Consider the following 17,223-nt stretch of genomic DNA (forward strand, 5'->3'; position numbering starts at 1 on the left):
CTTCTTGATAAAATGGTGGTAACTATGGATGACATAAATAAAAATGCAGCAAAAAAGACTGAAAACATGATGTTTATTACCGAATGATGGCCACAATGAATATTAACTTGAACTTACCAAATATCAAAGTACTCTTAGTAGAGAACTACCTATTCTGAGCAGAAAAGTATAGTAAAATATGTCCTAATCTAAAAATGTTTAGGCAGCAAAGTATCCTTTAGTGGTTAAATGACAAGGGAGAGAGTACAAAGTCAATAAGTACAACAATCCTGAACTATTTCAGTTTGTACTTGAGTTTGAGCAAAATCTCTTAAAGTCTCTTAAGGATATAAATAACACAATATAATCTTCAGATTCTAAAGAATATCAAAAACTTTTAACGCTACAGATATTAATAATTTTTCCCAAAGAGGAAAATTTCATCAGTGAATATAAACTCATAGAACTAGACTAGAAAAAACTACTATTGTTACATTTCGAGACAAGAAGGTGTAAACCTAAACAAATGGTCAAATTCACTACATAATTTATAAGAACTTAACATTAATATAATACATAATCAACTTCTATTAAATGTTATTATATGTTTAGTAGTCATTTGTTCAGGGTTACTGATCAATAAACAATCACCGAAAGAATTTTAATGTAATGGCAAATGCACAGTTTACTGAGAAGGATTTACAAAACTCACTGATTACCCAGAAAATGTACACAAATTTAAACAATTTATAAGTTCTTTGGCAAATTTAATTAACTCGCCATTACATCAAACGCAAGAAATTAAACTCTTACTGACTAATTTTCAAAGGCACAAATGGCACTAAATTAAGATGTTCATCTTAACTCAAAGAAGATACTTAACCCATGAACATTAAAGAAAACCCACAGGGAAACCTACAAAAACTGCAAATTATTTGGCAAGACTATAAAAACCCCCATTGAAACTTAAATATGGGACAAACTGCCCTCAGGCTATGAACTCATGTCTGAGTTTTCCATCTCCTTCTGCCGTACAGCAACAGCAGTTTCAACGAGAAGATAAAAGCAATTAAACTTGTCATCCCTATCCGGCGTATTATTACTTTCAGGTTCCTTTGCTAGGTCTGCAGACGGTGGCAATGGAGAGTACTGTTTCCGCTGGGCTTTGGTTGGCATAAGCAATTTTTGAGGGATGGTTTTTGGGGCAATGGGAGTCAATTTTGATTCAGGTTTCCTGAAAGAGGAAAAAATACATTATATTTTGAAGTTCTAAAAGAAACATTCAACATCTAAAAACACAGTTCACATATTGTGTAATGTGTTTTTTATGACACAAATTAATCATAGCATGTTTCCATCATTATTGAATATAGAAACTATATTCAATTTCATATTTCAAGCAAAATAAAACATTTTATAAACAAAAACTCTACATACTTATTATCTACTGGCTGAATACTGGACTTAGGAACCTCCAATCGAATCACTGTTTCCCATGGATTGAATTTCTCCTCCTCCCTGGGACTGTAACTGTCATATTCCACAGGACTGTCCTCCTCTGAATGGTAAATCAATGTCATCCCATCCTCGTAATCATGATCCAACCTCACTCTCTTGCTATCTGCATTATCATATTCCTCAGATCCAGACCATCTTCTTATCTGATAGTTAACTCCTGGCAACTTTTTTCCTCTTCGGGAGATTGTATATTGCATTGGATCATGTCCCTCTCGCCTAATCATTTCTGGAAGAATTCTCCGCCTAGCATTAATGAACCAATTGCAAACTTGCAAAACTGTCAAATTGGCCTCATGGGACAGTATAAGCTTTTCAGTGTCAGAAGGATAGGCATTATAACGATGCTCATAAAGCCACCTCTTCAAGATTTTAACAGAGTTCTTAGGGAGGTTGCCTCGCCGCTTTCTAATTGGGCCCACTAAATCACCCATTTGAACAATCTCCCCTTGAAGATCACTGATTTCTTCAATTTCATATTCAGTGGTGTAAGTATTATGGGGCATAAGGTGCACCACCTCATGGTGTTCCATTTGAATTTCCTCATGGTCAGAAGCGGAATCGGCTTCGTTGGTGCTGGAAGAGAATTCGAAGCGCTCTTGACCTGAAAATTTTATTGAAAAATAAAAACAAACAGAAGCACGTTGTAAGTGACATTCGCGTGACAAGGGACTGTCATGGACGCAGGACCGCGTGGTTGGGTGACAGCCCGCTTAAAATGCGCTAAAACTCGAAAATAGGAATAAATAAATGCAAATACATATTCTTTGAGGTCCTAAAGCATCCATAACAAGCCTTTAATGGGTGTATAAGGGTGTTAATAGGGAATTACTTACGTGCTTTCATGTTGTTTAGCTCGATACGCACAAACGTCAAAACTAAGGAATTTACGTAATACTCCGGCTTCTGTTAAATTAACACGATATTAATTAATGGAAAATCATGTAATATGCAGCTCGGCAGGAGAGCTACTAACTGATATGGGGAATTGCACTAAAAACTGCTAGAAAGCCTCGAAAAGATCAGTGCCTATGCCATCGGCATGACGCTAACAAAATATCGCGCTTTTGACCGTTAAAATACAAAGTAGGGCAAATACCCACAATCACTCACGACAGCTAATAATCCAGAGACATTTTTCTGAAAAATTTTTAGTTAAATTAATGCGAATTAGCGGTAAAATTATGAGAAAAACTTTGAACGTTCAATCACGCGTGCATTGCTGTGACAGCAGTGTTTATGGCGGTCAACGAGAAACGTCAGAAATAATAACAATGGATGCTTCCGCCTCGTCGCCGAACTATCGCATTCGTTTGTTTTCGGAAAACCAATCCGATCACTTTAGAACTGTCACATGATGGCTCTACACCAATGCCAATGCAGCTGTGAGAAATGACAAGTAGGCGAGTGCGCATTTGGTTCCTTCCGTTTTGTGGAGCCGGCGCCATGTTTGAACGTGCTTTAATTTTCCAGAACAAATTTTTAGTTATTTTCGTGAAGTATGTACGAAAAAAACCACATTCCATTTCACCACATTTTATTAAAAATACAATCCTGTATAACGGTCAGCTTATAAAATACAGTTTATAATACGTAGGCGGGCCGCTGTTAAGAAATTTCGAGGGTCTACTACTGCTTGAATCTGAACGGAATTTTGTTTGTAATTAATCGATGTATCATTTAATAGTTTGTAAACAGAGGGTGTATCGGGTATTGAAACGTAATTAAATTAAGTACATAATCAATTTCGAACCGGCCCTAAAAAGAGCTATTGTCGAAACGTCAGTTTGCTCCTGTAGTAGAATCAGAGGTTGCAAGACACGATTGCCATTAGCTGAAATCGCATGCAGATACTCCCTGATTGACTGGGAAATGATGGAGGGTATTTAAATTTATTTATACCGAACTTACTTCTTTGCTGAGTTAGATATTATTACTTATTATTCTACAGGGTGATTCATTATTATAGTGGAGGAAAATGCTGAGTGCAAAATTTTGCCCAATTATTAAAAAAAGTGAATTAATAAATTTTAGCTCCCCATCCTGTACAAACTGATCCGCGCTAACACTTTTGCATTCAACATTTTCCTTTTAGTTACCATCATCAATCACCGTGTACCGTGATAAAGTGGACGTTACTTTATATACCACCACCTTCACAAAACTAAAAACTTATTTATACATTGCAATGTAAGCATTAACAACAATAGTTTTATCTCAAAACTTACACACAAACCAGAAGAACGAAATCTTTAAGGAGAGCTTCTTTCTGACCAAGCAAAAGCCCAAAGGGTAGTGGCTAGTGATTGCCTAAACCACAAAAATATTAAATAAAAATTCATCGCGCAAATCAAGCATAAATCGGAGCACCTTTGAACTGTTTAAAGCTTTAGTTTGATTTCTATCACTAACGACTACACTCCTCCATAAAAATCTACAAGGAATAAATAGTTTTAATTGTGCAAATTACGTACAGAATATACAATTGATTCATTAAGCCAAGGACAAAAACCAACATATTAGGGGTGTTAAAAAACTCATTATTTATTTAGGAATTTCAAAGGACTATAAAAACACAAGAACATCGTCATCCATAACCGTCATACCCTTAAACAGTAGTAAAAAGATACAAATCCAGGGGAGAGATTTCCCCCATCTTGAAAAGTTATTAAATTAAATAAAAACCATAAGACTAACCAGGAAAGCTGCTGCTAGTAACATAAGGTTGCCCACCAGGGACAACCTCCACGAGGAAGTTTCACTTATCCTCTACTTAAGCCCAGTGTTCACTACTAATTCCGATAGTCTTGGTTCTCCGGACAGTCCCTCTTTAAATGTCCAGACTTGTGGCACAAGTAGCAGGTCTTGGTGCCATCAGGGCAGTTTCTAGAAATGTGCCCAGGCCTCTGACAGTTGTGACAGATGTCACCCGAGCGGTCGTTTCCTCCTTCAGGACAACTGCGAGCGATGTGACCTAAACAGTCGTTAAGTTATTCAATAAAATAACAGAAAAAAAAAAGAAGACCCCTCACCAGGCTTTCTGCAATTGTAACACGATGGCATGTCAGGGCTTTGATGACAATCTTTGGCGAAATGGCCCTCACCATAGCACCTGTAGCAGCGCGCCTGTTCCTCTTTGCAATCTCGCGCGTAGTGTCCCACTTTGTTGCACTTGTGGCACTTGTCGCGGCCTCGACTGTAGTTACCTGCAATTAGTGATTATTAGCAATGAAAACGGGGTTCACAGTGGCTTACCTCTACCACCAGAATCGCGACCCCCGGGGGTTGAGCATTCGCGGGCAAAGTGGCCGGGTTGATTGCACTTGTAGCAGATGCTAGATGACGACATTTCGGTCCCCTTCTAGGATTCAAATGAAAGATGGTTCAATTGGGACTTCCTTCCTTGGAGATGATTAGCAAATCCTTGAAGATTCTATAAAAAACAATCTTTATGAGGCTCCTCAAACCTAGAAGTACTAAATCTCAGCCAAAAAGTAAGCCTTTTGAATAAGGACACATATATTTAAGAAACATCTTGTATTTACATGTATTTTTGATGGCGAAATTTATCCTTGCAATTTGGTTCAAACTATTCATTATTAGTTGGAATGAAAAATTGTGCCTTAATTAGTTATGTTACTTTCAAAAACAAATACTTTATACACTTTTTAAACAGAGCTTTATTAAAGAACTACAAGGCAAAATATAGAATGCTAAGATTAATATTTTTCTATTTTTCCAGGAAAACTGTAAAGCCACTGTTATATACAATAAAAAAATGTCAAAGTGAAAGACAAAGGACATACCAAATGTGATGCTATTTTTTTCTTTTATTTTATTTGGGAATAGTATGTAGAGGTTGTTGGAAGAGTGAAATTGCACACTACCCTTGATCAAAACCAACTCAGTCAAATCAGCCTTGAACATACAAAAAGTAATATTAATGCTGTTAATTGATTGGTTTAAAACGTATCTTCAGGTCATCTTTTCTGTTATATACAATATAATCCAAAGGCCACACATTGACACCACTCAAATTATGCTTACAGCAAATGCTCCTCAAAAAACATTTAAGCAACAGATTTTAAGTACAGATTTTTATGTTGAACAGGAGCATCCCTCCATGAAAAATCTTGTGAAAAATTTTTGACCAGTATGAAGTAGTAGATCATAGCTTAAGCAGTGCCAATGTGATGGTTATTTAGCTAGTATCTCTGAGACATTGCAAAATGGTCTAACAAAATAAAAGCTATAGGGAAAATCCAGCAATTGCTACTCACATTGGAAATCTCAAGAATTTAAAATTGCAGTAAATTTAGGATACATTATATAGCAATAGGGTCAACCAGTTGTCATGGTTTAAAAATGACTATATGCACTGAATGGTGCTGTGCTGTTTTCTAATCTGATTTTACCACAAATAATTATAAAGTATTCACTCTAAAGGAAAATAACATGCAGTCAAGCAAAACCTCAAAATAAGTGATGAAAGGACTTTGAAACCTAATTGTGTAATGGAATGAATAATGTTGTGAAATGTGATACACTCTATGCTAAAAACCATGACATTATTGGACATAGTTTTAAAGGCACATATGTAAACGTACTCTTCTACATAGTTTGAGCTTTTGGGACAGAGACTGAGAATTCAAAAAAATCTAACTCACATGGACACCATACAGGCTTATTAAATGACCTTCAAGGAAGAGTTGTGTTACAACTAAACCATAAAACATTCTTCCTACTAAACTCCTGTTTTGGGGAGAAATAAAATGTAAAAATTAATGACTAGAAATGAAGTTTAATTGAAAATATTGAAACTTTAAGCTAAACATCAGGTTCACCACAATATCAAGATGGAATGAGTTAGTAGTTGGATGTAAGATAAACACCCTTTTCTATAGGCAGCATGACGCTTAAAGAGAAAACTGCCCTAAGGGTTTATATTACTGAAAAAACTAACTAACGCCAAACCATGTTAATTTCAATAACTTCTTTTGCAAGTGGTGACAAGTTTCTTTGACTCAATCGGTCGACACATAACCTGGGGGCATTGGCTGAATACCGCCCTTAATTCCCGCACCATATTCCTTTAAGAAAAACGTGTCCCTTCGCCAAAAAATACTCGAAATCGTTTGCTTTAAGGCCGGACAAGTGAAAAAAGGGCGAAAATGAGCGTCCACGTGTTTGCAGCGATTCCATTTTAGTAGTCGCACTACAAGAGCGATAACAAAGACCACATTTTGCTCACCTCTCGTCGCACTCTCAAGTGGTCAGGTCAGTCCGAATACTTTCGCCGAAAATTGCTAGACACCTAAACACGCAACCGTGCCACATTCGCTTCGGTAATATCGAGAAAAAGGAAAAAATCGGGAAAATATCGAGCAGTCACAGGAACCGGTACCCTCTTTACGACACGTTAGATGCCAATGGAATGTCGCTTGACGTCAGCGCTGTTGCCAGAACTAAATCCCTATATTAGATTCTAGTCAATTAGAACGAATATTGGGATCAATTTGCCGAAGAAAATTGGTTTACTTGTTAAAATTTAGATCACTTTAAGAAACAAAATTACAAATTTTGATTTGGAAAAATCGAATTTGGTTTGGATATTAAAAATTTATTTAATCACATCCTGAAGCACCACGACCCTAGATAAAACCTGACAGCACTGCCCGACGTCAGACATGCGTATTGCCTCTCCTAATGACAAGTTCCGTTTTCCGGAAAATAAAGGCGGCCTCTTTTAATTTGGATTTTTTATTTTTATTTTTTTCCTCCAATATCAAAAAATTGCAATCTACTTAAAATGAATTATCACTAAGTTAACATTGAGCTGGGCTTCACAATTAATAAAAAACAATTGCAAAAATATTAGGACTAGAGAGAGAGGATTTGTTGATAATGGTGTATAGTTGGTTGCGTGATAGCAGAGGCAATTGGAGTAAGGGACAATCTACCTTGAATTTTAAAATGTCTATAAGTGAGGAACAATTAAATAATTAAATTTTAATGGTTCCTCAATTTAGATAACGAATAACTATTACTTCTTACTTGCCAATTTAAAATAGAACGCATTACCTGATAACACCCATTTATTCGTTTCTAGTGCTCCCAATGCAATTTCTATGTCTTTAGATTTGGAAATCACCTATTATTGTAATCATTTGTCAAATTTGTAACTTAACCGCACAAAAACGTTTAACGAAGAAAACCTTAAACAATTTAATTTTCTCAAAATAAAATGAATTTACCACTAAAACTCTTACATGGCAACACCCTTAAAACATTGTTAAACCTTGAAGTTCGTCTCCTCACAACCACATCTGCTCTTAATATCAAAGAAAGTAAGTTCCAATCTATTTACAATACTAGGACGCACACTACCATCCCTTCTGTCTTTTAGTCAAAGAAGTTCAGAACGGCAAGGAATTGGTAATATATGGAGAAAACTTCTCTTCAGTTAGAGAACCCTTTCTCTTGAAAAATACTGATCCTTCAAAGTGCCCAGTTTGTGCATCAGGTTTAGATATAAAACATACCGATGTACTAATCCTTAGTCAGTTTTTGCGATCAGATGGTTGCATGCTGCCCCGAAGGATCACGGGATTGTGCAGAATGCAACAGAAGAGAGTAGGGACTCTAGTTACAATGGCTCAAAAAGCTGGTTTGATGCCAAATATTGGTCCTGCTTGGAGCAAAAAAGACCCCAAGACTCGATATCAGTGGAAGAGATATAATAAATATTTTGATGAGAGTACTATTAAATGTTAATTTATTAGAAAAAGTGTAGCATTAAAAAAATCTAGTTTAATTATAATAACACTAAAGGTTATTAGTTTGTTTTCTTTATTTGTGAATCATGTAAGTCAGTTTCTATAGTCTCACTCTTCAGCCACTCTTGATCTATCATGTCCATAAAAGGGCTACTTAAAAAATTGGGGTGTGATGCCATTTCTTTGTAAATTGGGATTATTTCGTCCATTGGCAACTCTTTAAACTTGGTAAAAATCCCTAAATCTCCAGGATAATGTTTATGCTCCAATCTGGGGAACAAAAGGTATTCTCCGCAACTGGGAACCCATTTTCTATAAGTGGCTATTAAGTAATATTCTGTTAAAATTTTTCATATTAAGAACTCACTCGCAGGTTTGTATAACACTCGAACCACCCCAAGCATATAAGTGCATCATGAAGCAATAAAAAGGAGCAAAATCCTTGGATTCAATAGGCAAGTCTCTTTTCAAAATGGTTCGTATTAAGTAAATATGATCAGGATCACGTTTTTCATCCTAAGTACATTTTAAAAGTGAAATTTGTATTTTAATAGTACATTAATACTGAACTGGTTCTTCTTTATCCATTGAAGTCTCCCAGGGGAGGAAAAATTTCCTGGGATATTTATCTATTAATTCAGCTTCAAAAAACAAATTCATTAGCACATTCCAAGGCCTAAATCGTCTAGGGTTTAGTTCAGTGTTAAATATCTAGAATTTCCTTGAGTAAAAAAATTAATATTTCCCTGAACAAAACTCATACATCCCAGTGCTTTTTTTGTGTAAGTAGAAATAACTCGACTCTCCCATATGTGGACAATTTAGTTTGCAAAACTAAAGATTTAATCATAAATTTAAGAAAACTGGTTTTACTGAGACATCCCACTACAGTGATAAAAGGGTCATCCAACCAATCTCTTTTGGGAAGATGCTCAAGCATAAACTGAACCCTGCCCTGCTGGTCAAACTTGTCCAAACTAGCATACTGATACAATCTAAAAAACTCCTTTTTGAAGAGCTTCACTTGATCTTTCCTGGCTTGAAATTGTTCCTATTTAAATTGTCACACTGCTCACTTTAGAAAATGAACTCTTACCAACAAGTAGCTCTGGAATTCCAAGTTCCCTTCATAGAGTCGAATAGAGGTGAAGCCATTCTGCAGTAATGATTTACTGATCAAGCCAAGACCTGGGTTGGATTCTGCAATGACCTGGGTTTTATCGAGGAGCCGTTTGGTCAGATGATTCGCTACATCTTTGGCAATATCAGGAGAAATTAGGTAAAGCAAATCTGGAGGTTTATATGGCTTTTTTTCAATTATGGGCTTGGGTAGAAGGTCCTTATAGGGTTGCAAATTAGGGTTTTTGGTAAAAAAATCGTCTATTTCTTTTAAATGTTTAGCGTTAGGGATAAAAGGAGGACGCTTTTTGCGGATTTTTTTGCCCTGAGGGAGTGAAGAATTTACGTTTTGAATTGAATTTTCTTCAGGGTGGTTGCATAGCTGACAAGCACCTAACTTGTGGGGACTGCGAAGTTTCTCAAAAACACTGTTTAAAATCTTTTTGAGGAGCATAATTTTTTTTTTAATGAGTAGTGTTTTGAAACTTTTTTGAGGTTATGTTTCGCATACGTGTGATGTCATAAATTTTGATTGGCTGACTCCAAAGTGGATTAAATAGAGAAATCTGTTTTTGACTATTTGCTTACAATGACCGTTAGAGGGGTGCTTTTTATGTGGCACTTGTCAAGGTTCACGCATGCTCAAAGAAGTCATCGCTCAAAATTCATGGGATGCTCAAAGTCAAAGTTTCAGCACGAAATGAGCAAGCAGCGAACAGATTGAGATAACCAAAAAAAATGTGTAATTTGTCGAAAATTTTGCGTTTTAATTCAAGCTTTCTCGAACTCTTTTGGTAAGTTGCATTTGTTCCTGCCTGTATTGATTTGTTCTCATTTCAATTATGGTTTATCAGGGGTTGATACTGATGTTTTTCAAAGCACTCAAAGCATGCTTTTAAAGGTATTTTCAATAGGATTTGTATCTGCCAGGGGCCGGATAATTTTGTTTTAATTACGTTAAGTGTGAGTGCTATAATATGTTAATTTTAATGGCATATTTGAAGCTAAAGTAATGCAACAAAAATAGCACAAAAAGACCCATATTTTGACTCATTGATATTTAGAAATTTGAAAGAAGTGTTTCTCCCAAATTTACTTCACTAATTCAAATAAAAAATATTAATGATCCATGACTTGGATCACCACTTTTATCAACTTAATCTATCATGTCAGCTTTCAGACCATAACGCCCAGCTTGCAATGAAACTATAAAGAAGCCCTCACCATGGATGAACTAGCCTTAGAAGCATGGAGTGACCACTACCTCATAGAAGAGCTGGAAAGGCTGCAGCTCAGTGATAAGGACTTATTCCTGGCCTTTTGTGAAGAGCGTCATACTGAGAAGATCGAAGGAATTGCCTGGAAAACACAAATGTGGCGTATGAAGGAGCGAATGAAGACTGTGAGTGTCGCCCTGGTTTTGTGTCTGAACGTGGGGGTTGATCCACCCGACATTGTTAAGACCCAGCCTTGTGCTAGGCTGGAATGTTGGATAGATCCCTTGTCGATGTCAGGATCCAAAGCTTTGGAGACTGTAGGACAGGCACTGTTGACGCAGTATGAACGTTGGCAGCCTAGAGCAAGGTAATTATCACATTTATAAACATGGATGCAAGGGAATTTTCACTCTGGAGGTTTATCTAGAAAAATAAAAAAGAACTAGCAATTTAACCAAACACAAAAGACATATCCCAGATGTAGATAGCCTGAAGGCTATACTTCTGTGACATTATTTTAACACATAGTTAATTAGAAATATTGTGACATAGTGGAGTCTTATTAAAATGTTCAGAGATAGTTTGTCGAGATAGAATGATTTCAATGTAATATTACAAGGTATGAACAACCTTAAATAAGGTACCTTATATGTATAAGAGCAATCACTATATAAGATATACTATTTAACAATGGTTTACTTGTACAGAGGGAAACATTAAAATTTTTCATAGACTTTTGAAACCAGAATCCTCATCCAGATTGGTGCTGATCATCTGAGAGACTGATTTGAGTTGTATTTGTAGTACTGGAGGTATATGAAGCCATGTTAACCAACTGTTTTAAATTGTTTTGTGGGTGTTATTCTGATCACCTGACATAAAAAAAAGCATTATTTTACCTATGTTTTTTATAGATACAAGTTATCTTTGGATCCAACGGCTGACGAAGTGAAAAAGCTCTGCACTTCACTGAGACGTAATGCCAAGGAAGAAAGGGTGCTTTTCCATTACAATGGCCATGGAGTACCTAAACCCACCAGCAATGGAGAAATTTGGGTTTTCAACCGGACCTATACCCAGTACATTCCCTTGAGCATCTATGATTTGCAATCCTGGATGGGGGCGCCCTCAATCTATGTGTACGATTGTCCCAACGCGGGTATTATAGTTAAGTCCTTTAAAACATTCGCAGCACAACATGAAGCAGAATATCAACAGACAATCGGTGCTAACGCGTCCGCGCGTTCAAGTCCCTCGGCCAATGGACCGCCGTCTTTCAAAGAGTGTATACAATTGGCTGCCTGCTCGGCCGATCAGTGCTTGCCCATGAATCCGGATTTACCCGCTGATTTGTTCACTGCTTGCCTGACTACACCAATCAAAATCGCCTTGCGGTGGTGCGTTTTACAACCTACGGCAAAGTTAATTCCTAAAGTGACTGTAGATATGATTGACAATGTGCCTGGAAATATTACGGATCGAAAGTCGATGTTTGGAGAGTTAAATTGGATTTTCACTGCAATTACTGATACCATTGCATGGAATACTTTACCCAGAGATTTGTTTCAAAAACTCTTTAGGCAAGATTTGTTAGTCGCCAGTTTATTTCGTAATTTTCTACTAGCTGAGAGAATCATGAAGTCGTACGACTGCACACCAATCTCTTCCCCAGCCTTACCACCCACTTTCCAACATCCCATGTGGGATGCCTGGGACTCAGTACTGGATCTATGTTTAGGGCAATTGCCTGGAATTCTCAAAGGCACCTCACAGTTCAAAAATCTGCCATTTTTCGAAGAACAACTCACGGCCTTTCAAGTGTGGTTGCGTCTGGGTTCGGAGGAGCGCAAACCGCCCGAACAGCTGCCAATAGTGTTGCAAGTACTCTTGAGTCAAGTGCATAGAACGCGCGCCCTCGAGCTATTGGGCAAGTTTCTTGATCTGGGGCCGTGGGCGGTCAATTTGGCCCTGTCCGTGGGAATCTTCCCTTACGTGCTGAAACTGCTCCAGAGCTTCGCTAAAGAATTAAGGCCACTGTTGGTGTACATCTGGGCCAAGATTCTTGCCGTGGATAACACGTGTCAAGCTGATCTGATTCGGGAGCAGGGACACAAGTATTTCCTATCCATTCTGCAGGATGCGACGATGTCTTCGGAAACGCGCACTCAGGCCACGTTTGTTTTGTCGAGTCTGGTAACTGATTACAGGTAGGTGATACCAATGGTTTATACAAGGATGGGGAAAAATATGCAATTCTGGAGTACTTTTGAGATGTTTTTGAAAATTTTCACGTTCCATATTTGTTAGCTAAAAATTAGAATTTTCATATTTTCATTACACTGTAAATTAATTTTTCCATACACATTCCACAGAAGATCAAATAAAAACCGCGATTTTCTAAATATTTTCAAGGTATTTTTAATAAGCAACTTATTTGGTTGGTTTAATAGAGTCATAAAGTAATAAAGGCAACATCCCATTTTTATTAGGCAGTGGACTGAGTGACCTCACTGTGCATGTGGACAGTGGGAACACTAGCACAGGTCTTTCAGTAAACCTAAATATTACAAAGGATTTAAGTAGATTGCAACATTTTTTACACAGCAATTTTTGAGAAAATAAAAACTATATATTAAGGGAATTGTTATATTTATGCTATTTATATGCTTATATCATTCATGGTGTTCCTCACAAGTCCCGGTCATATACTTAAGTATTTCTTTCAAACCTTTCCTGCAGTCCCACACAATCATTCTAAGCTCCTTTTGTGGTGTAAACTACAGATTTGTAAGTACCCAATTCCTTATTAAACTATAGAAAATGTACATGATTCACAATAAACTATCACACAACTCGCTATAAATACTTTACTTGATTTCAGGGACGGCCAAGAGGCTGCATTACAAGGTTCCTTAGTGAGCGTCTGCTTGGAGCAGCTAAATGACCCGAGCCCGCACCTACGTCGCTGGGTGGCTATTTGTTTGGGTAAACTGTGGGATCACTACGAAAGTGCGAGATGGACCGGCGTACGAGATACAGCGCACGAAAAACTGTACACCTTACTTGTAGACCCGTGCCCTGAAGTGAGAGCAGCAGCTGTATACGCATTGGGAACGTTCATTAACGCTGTGTCCAGGCGGTCCGAGCACGCCAACAATATTGACCACGCAGTGGGAATGACGCTGGTAAACCATGCAGCCAATGAAGCTAGCCCATTGGTTAGGAGGGAATTAGTGGGAGCTTTGCAGTGGCTCTTGTTGGCTTTTGACGTAGCATTTGCAGCGGTGGCTTCAAAAGAGGGACAAAGCGAGAGTAATACCTTACCGAGAATTACTAGTAGGGATAGATTGGGCCAGGATAGTGGGGGGTTCAAACGGGTACCCTCTAGTCCTACCATCAACAATATGGCGAGCCCCACCAGTGGGATTGGAGGCAACAATTATGGGGGGAGTTTGGGAACTTTGCCCGGACTGGGTTATGGGTCAGTTTATATGAAAGTGTGGGTGGCTTTGTGTCAATTGGAGACCGATCCTTATCCTGAGGTGGCTCAGATGTGTCAGACTGTTACTGGACATATTAGATTGTTAGTGAAAGAGCAGAGAGAAATTATGGATAGTAGGAATTCTAGTATGAGCCTGCCTCCTAGTCCCAATAGAGCTACGTACCTTTCGGGGGGGGAGAGCCCTCCACCGATGTATCAGAGCGGGGATTTCCAAACCAAATTGTCCAAATCGGCAGTGAGTTGCAATAGAACGAGGAGAAAAAAGGGTTCCATAGATGAAAGTGCTGCCATTGACCATTTAAGGAAACCCCTAGTTACCACCAACTTTGTCTCATGGTCTGGCAAAAAGTTTGTAAATAAACACGAGGAAGAGGAGGATCCAGAGAGTACGAAGTACTACGAAAGGGAGTGGAGGAGGATTCGCAACACAAATATCAGGGCGGAAGCCCTGGAAGAGCAAAAACGGGTAATTACTTCAAAAATCGAAAACGTGGTATTTCATACGCGGACAGCATTACCACCAACTTTACTACAGCTTCACCCTTTTAACCAACAAATTGCAGTGGCGGGCAGCGATTCTTTTGCAATATGGGAGTGGGGCACCGGTGCTAAAACCACAGTCCTACAACAAAAATCCGCGATTAAAGGACGCAGTTCCAGAATCACTGATTTGGAGTGGGTGAACGGACATGATTTGAGTTTACTTTTAGTTGCTGCAGATGATGGGAGCGTTAGAGTGTGGCGCCCTAACATGGGCACGCGAGAGCCCTCTTTAGTCTCTAGCTGGCAGGCTTTCGGCAACTTAAAGTCGCGCCAAACCGGAGTTATTGTGACGTGGGAGCAATGGACGCAAACTCTCATCACTACCGGTGATACCCGAATTTTAAGGTTTTGGGACTTGCATAAGGAGCTCAAGGCTGTGGATGTTCCCACGGGGACTGATGCTTCAGTGACCTGCTTGGATTCTTCGTTTTCTGGACCAACTTTAGATGTGTCTCCTTTAGTTTATCCAAGGCGTAAGTCTCCTCCGGAGGAGCCGCCAAGACTGCCCGGTCATAAAATGGGTTACGCAGTAGCGGGCTGCTCTGACGGTTCAGTGCGGCTTTTTGACCGTAGGTGCAGTCCGCAGGACTCTCGTGTGAAAGTGTGGATGGAGCACAGCGGTACAGTACTCGCAGTACAGCTCAAAGACAATTTAGTGATAAGTGGCAGCTCTGAAGGAGACGTAAAACTCTATGACATCCGCAAAAACGACTCCCTACACACTAACATTGCAGTACCGAAAAATTTAGGAATGTCCTGCATGTCCATACACCAGAGCGCCAACACCTACGCCTGCGGTTCGGCAAATCAATTCATTAGCATCTTCAGTCTCAACGGTAACTCATTGAATACAATCAAATTTTATGAAGGTTTTATGGGACAGAAAATCGGACCGGTGAACTGCCTGAACTTTCATCCTCATAAAGTAGCACTGGCGGCTGGAACAGCGGACTGTTGCGTCAACGTGTACAGTTTAGATTCGCAGACGCGTCGGTGACGTTGCGAGCCGCAGCCCTAGGGCGCAGGCTCAGGAGGCTCCTTCCGGAACCTCCTTTTGGGCAGCCTTTGATGCGCAGCACTGCCTTTGTTACGGACCTGCCTATGTTATGGGTTGGACTTCATCGCAATAGAAATCGATAGGTTCGTTGTAACATGGTTCATTCTGGATCAACGTGCAAAAAAATCGACCAGGGGCCGGTTCGTAGTCGTTTTTGGGCGTATGTCGAGTGTGTCCGGACAAAGGTCGAGTCGTTTACGACCATCAGAGCAACAATTGGCGACATATTCAAGTTGTGTTCAACCTATTCGCCAAATGTATTCGGTATACTCCCGACGACGACAGAACTCGTCCCAGAATACTGAAGGATAGTGAAATGTAACCAATCGCCCTGTAGTACTATCGGGATAATAACGCCAATTATCGTAATGTGGTGTGATAACAATACTTATGGCGAACATCTGATGAGAACGAAACTTCTTTCACCTCCTTTAGGGCCAAATTATTGATATTTCGCTACGTTTACTGAAAATCTCAAGTTTTTGATGACCTGGAAGTAATGACTTACCGCCATTGGTTTGTTGCTATCCGCTTCTGTCGAAACTGAGCGCCTGCTAAAGTTACTTATTTAGCCACCGGCTCACTAAAGCAGCTTTACATGAAAGGTAATTTCCATGGAAACCACAAAATTGGCCAATACACATTCTACTTCTATTTAAACGTTTCCATGTCACATTATCAGCTTGGCAAAGTTGCCAGGACTGTGACGTATCGGCCCGTAAAATGTGCTGTGACACACTACTAAGTAAAGAGCGTTTCTTCCAAGCTTTCTCATGTACTTTTCTAGAAAAAAAGGTGATAATATCCATTTCAAGGGCAATACTGAATCTGCGGATAAAGGTTTAATGTTTGAATACTTATTTACTGGATTTTTATATACATATATACAGGGTGGTGAAACTCCTGGCGCCTGTCATTGGAATCTCTAAAAGTGTGAGGTATCTGGAAATCAGTGAAAACATGCCGGTTCAAAAAGTAATTTTTTCGTGGAAATTATCAATTCAATTTTAATGAAACTTGTGCTACTGACGTTTCTTATAATGGCGCTTCACGTGACATTGACAGATAGCTCATTCGTCCAAATTTTGCACATTGATATTGGAATTTACGTTACAAGATTATAAGAAATGTCAGTAACCCAAGTTTGTTCGAAATTAAAAAAATGTAACAGATAAATATAGTTTCAAGGTGGATTCTTAATATGCATTAAAACGTGCAATTTATATTAATTTAACCGACCTCGCAACTGCCGTTCCTCTGGAGATACCTATAGTGAGCACCAAAATTTCCATCACCCTATATAGGTATCAGATTTATTGTGAATATTTAGTGTGTAAATCGACGAATTCTGTATTGTATATAATTAGAGGATAATGTAAACGATGTTCATAAAAAGTAGTGTATAATGATTAATAAATAATTAAGTTATAGGAATAAATAAATACTTGATATTGAATTTAATTCCTGTGAAAAATATCGTCTCGCTAAAGTTACCAGAACTTAAATATAATTAGC

The 17,223-nt window shown here is 38.5% G+C and overlaps 5 protein-coding genes across 8 annotated transcripts; 2 read left to right on the forward strand and 3 right to left on the reverse strand.

The window, feature by feature from the left end:
* Positions 1-53: 53 nt before the first annotated feature.
* LOC136408284 (uncharacterized) lies at positions 54-2,758 on the reverse strand. The gene is made up of 3 exons (XM_066389179.1): positions 2,331-2,758; positions 1,417-2,098; positions 54-1,213 (listed from the first exon to the last, which is right to left on the reverse strand). Exons 1-3 carry the CDS (start codon positions 2,338-2,340, stop codon positions 973-975), a joined length of 933 nt encoding a protein of 310 aa, XP_066245276.1. The 5' UTR covers positions 2,341-2,758; the 3' UTR covers positions 54-972.
* A 256-nt stretch (positions 2,759-3,014) lies between these two features.
* Positions 3,015-6,935, reverse strand: LOC136408015 (CCHC-type zinc finger nucleic acid binding protein-like). Of its 3 annotated transcripts, none has more exons than XM_066388731.1 (4): positions 6,746-6,935; positions 4,759-4,927; positions 4,527-4,700; positions 3,015-4,468 (listed from the first exon to the last, which is right to left on the reverse strand). In XM_066388731.1, exons 2-4 carry the CDS (start codon positions 4,841-4,843, stop codon positions 4,287-4,289), a joined length of 441 nt encoding a protein of 146 aa, XP_066244828.1. In that variant the 5' UTR covers positions 4,844-4,927; positions 6,746-6,935; the 3' UTR covers positions 3,015-4,286. The 3 variants fall into 3 exon arrangements, with proteins under 3 accessions (XP_066244828.1, XP_066244826.1, XP_066244827.1); XM_066388729.1 differs by having other exon boundaries at positions 4,750-4,927; XM_066388730.1 differs by having other exon boundaries at positions 4,756-4,927; positions 6,746-6,934.
* Positions 6,936-7,692: 757 nt separating this feature from the next.
* mRpS18A (mitochondrial ribosomal protein S18A) lies at positions 7,693-8,314 on the forward strand. The gene is made up of 2 exons (XM_066388728.1): positions 7,693-7,841; positions 7,901-8,314. The coding sequence occupies exons 1-2, from the start codon at positions 7,739-7,741 to the stop codon at positions 8,266-8,268; spliced, it is 471 nt and encodes a 156-aa protein (XP_066244825.1). The 5' UTR covers positions 7,693-7,738; the 3' UTR covers positions 8,269-8,314.
* mtTFB2 (mitochondrial transcription factor B2) lies at positions 8,270-9,863 on the reverse strand. Its single transcript, XM_066388727.1, has 5 exons — positions 9,367-9,863; positions 9,034-9,321; positions 8,841-8,981; positions 8,638-8,786; positions 8,270-8,582 (listed from the first exon to the last, which is right to left on the reverse strand). Exons 1-5 carry the CDS (start codon positions 9,841-9,843, stop codon positions 8,330-8,332), a joined length of 1,308 nt encoding a protein of 435 aa, XP_066244824.1. The 5' UTR covers positions 9,844-9,863; the 3' UTR covers positions 8,270-8,329.
* A 188-nt stretch (positions 9,864-10,051) lies between these two features.
* raptor (regulatory associated protein of MTOR complex 1) lies at positions 10,052-17,120 on the forward strand. Of its 2 annotated transcripts, none has more exons than XM_066389159.1 (4): positions 10,052-10,183; positions 10,570-10,973; positions 11,521-12,813; positions 13,488-17,120. In XM_066389159.1, exons 2-4 carry the CDS (start codon positions 10,615-10,617, stop codon positions 15,646-15,648), a joined length of 3,813 nt encoding a protein of 1,270 aa, XP_066245256.1. In that variant the 5' UTR covers positions 10,052-10,183; positions 10,570-10,614; the 3' UTR covers positions 15,649-17,120. The 2 variants fall into 2 exon arrangements, with proteins under 2 accessions (XP_066245256.1, XP_066245257.1); XM_066389160.1 differs by having other exon boundaries at positions 10,066-10,183; positions 10,563-10,973.
* Positions 17,121-17,223: the final 103 nt, after the last annotated feature.

This window comes from Euwallacea similis, chromosome 4, assembly GCF_039881205.1.
Source record: "Euwallacea similis isolate ESF13 chromosome 4, ESF131.1, whole genome shotgun sequence".
Taxonomy (NCBI): domain Eukaryota; kingdom Metazoa; phylum Arthropoda; class Insecta; order Coleoptera; family Curculionidae; genus Euwallacea; species Euwallacea similis.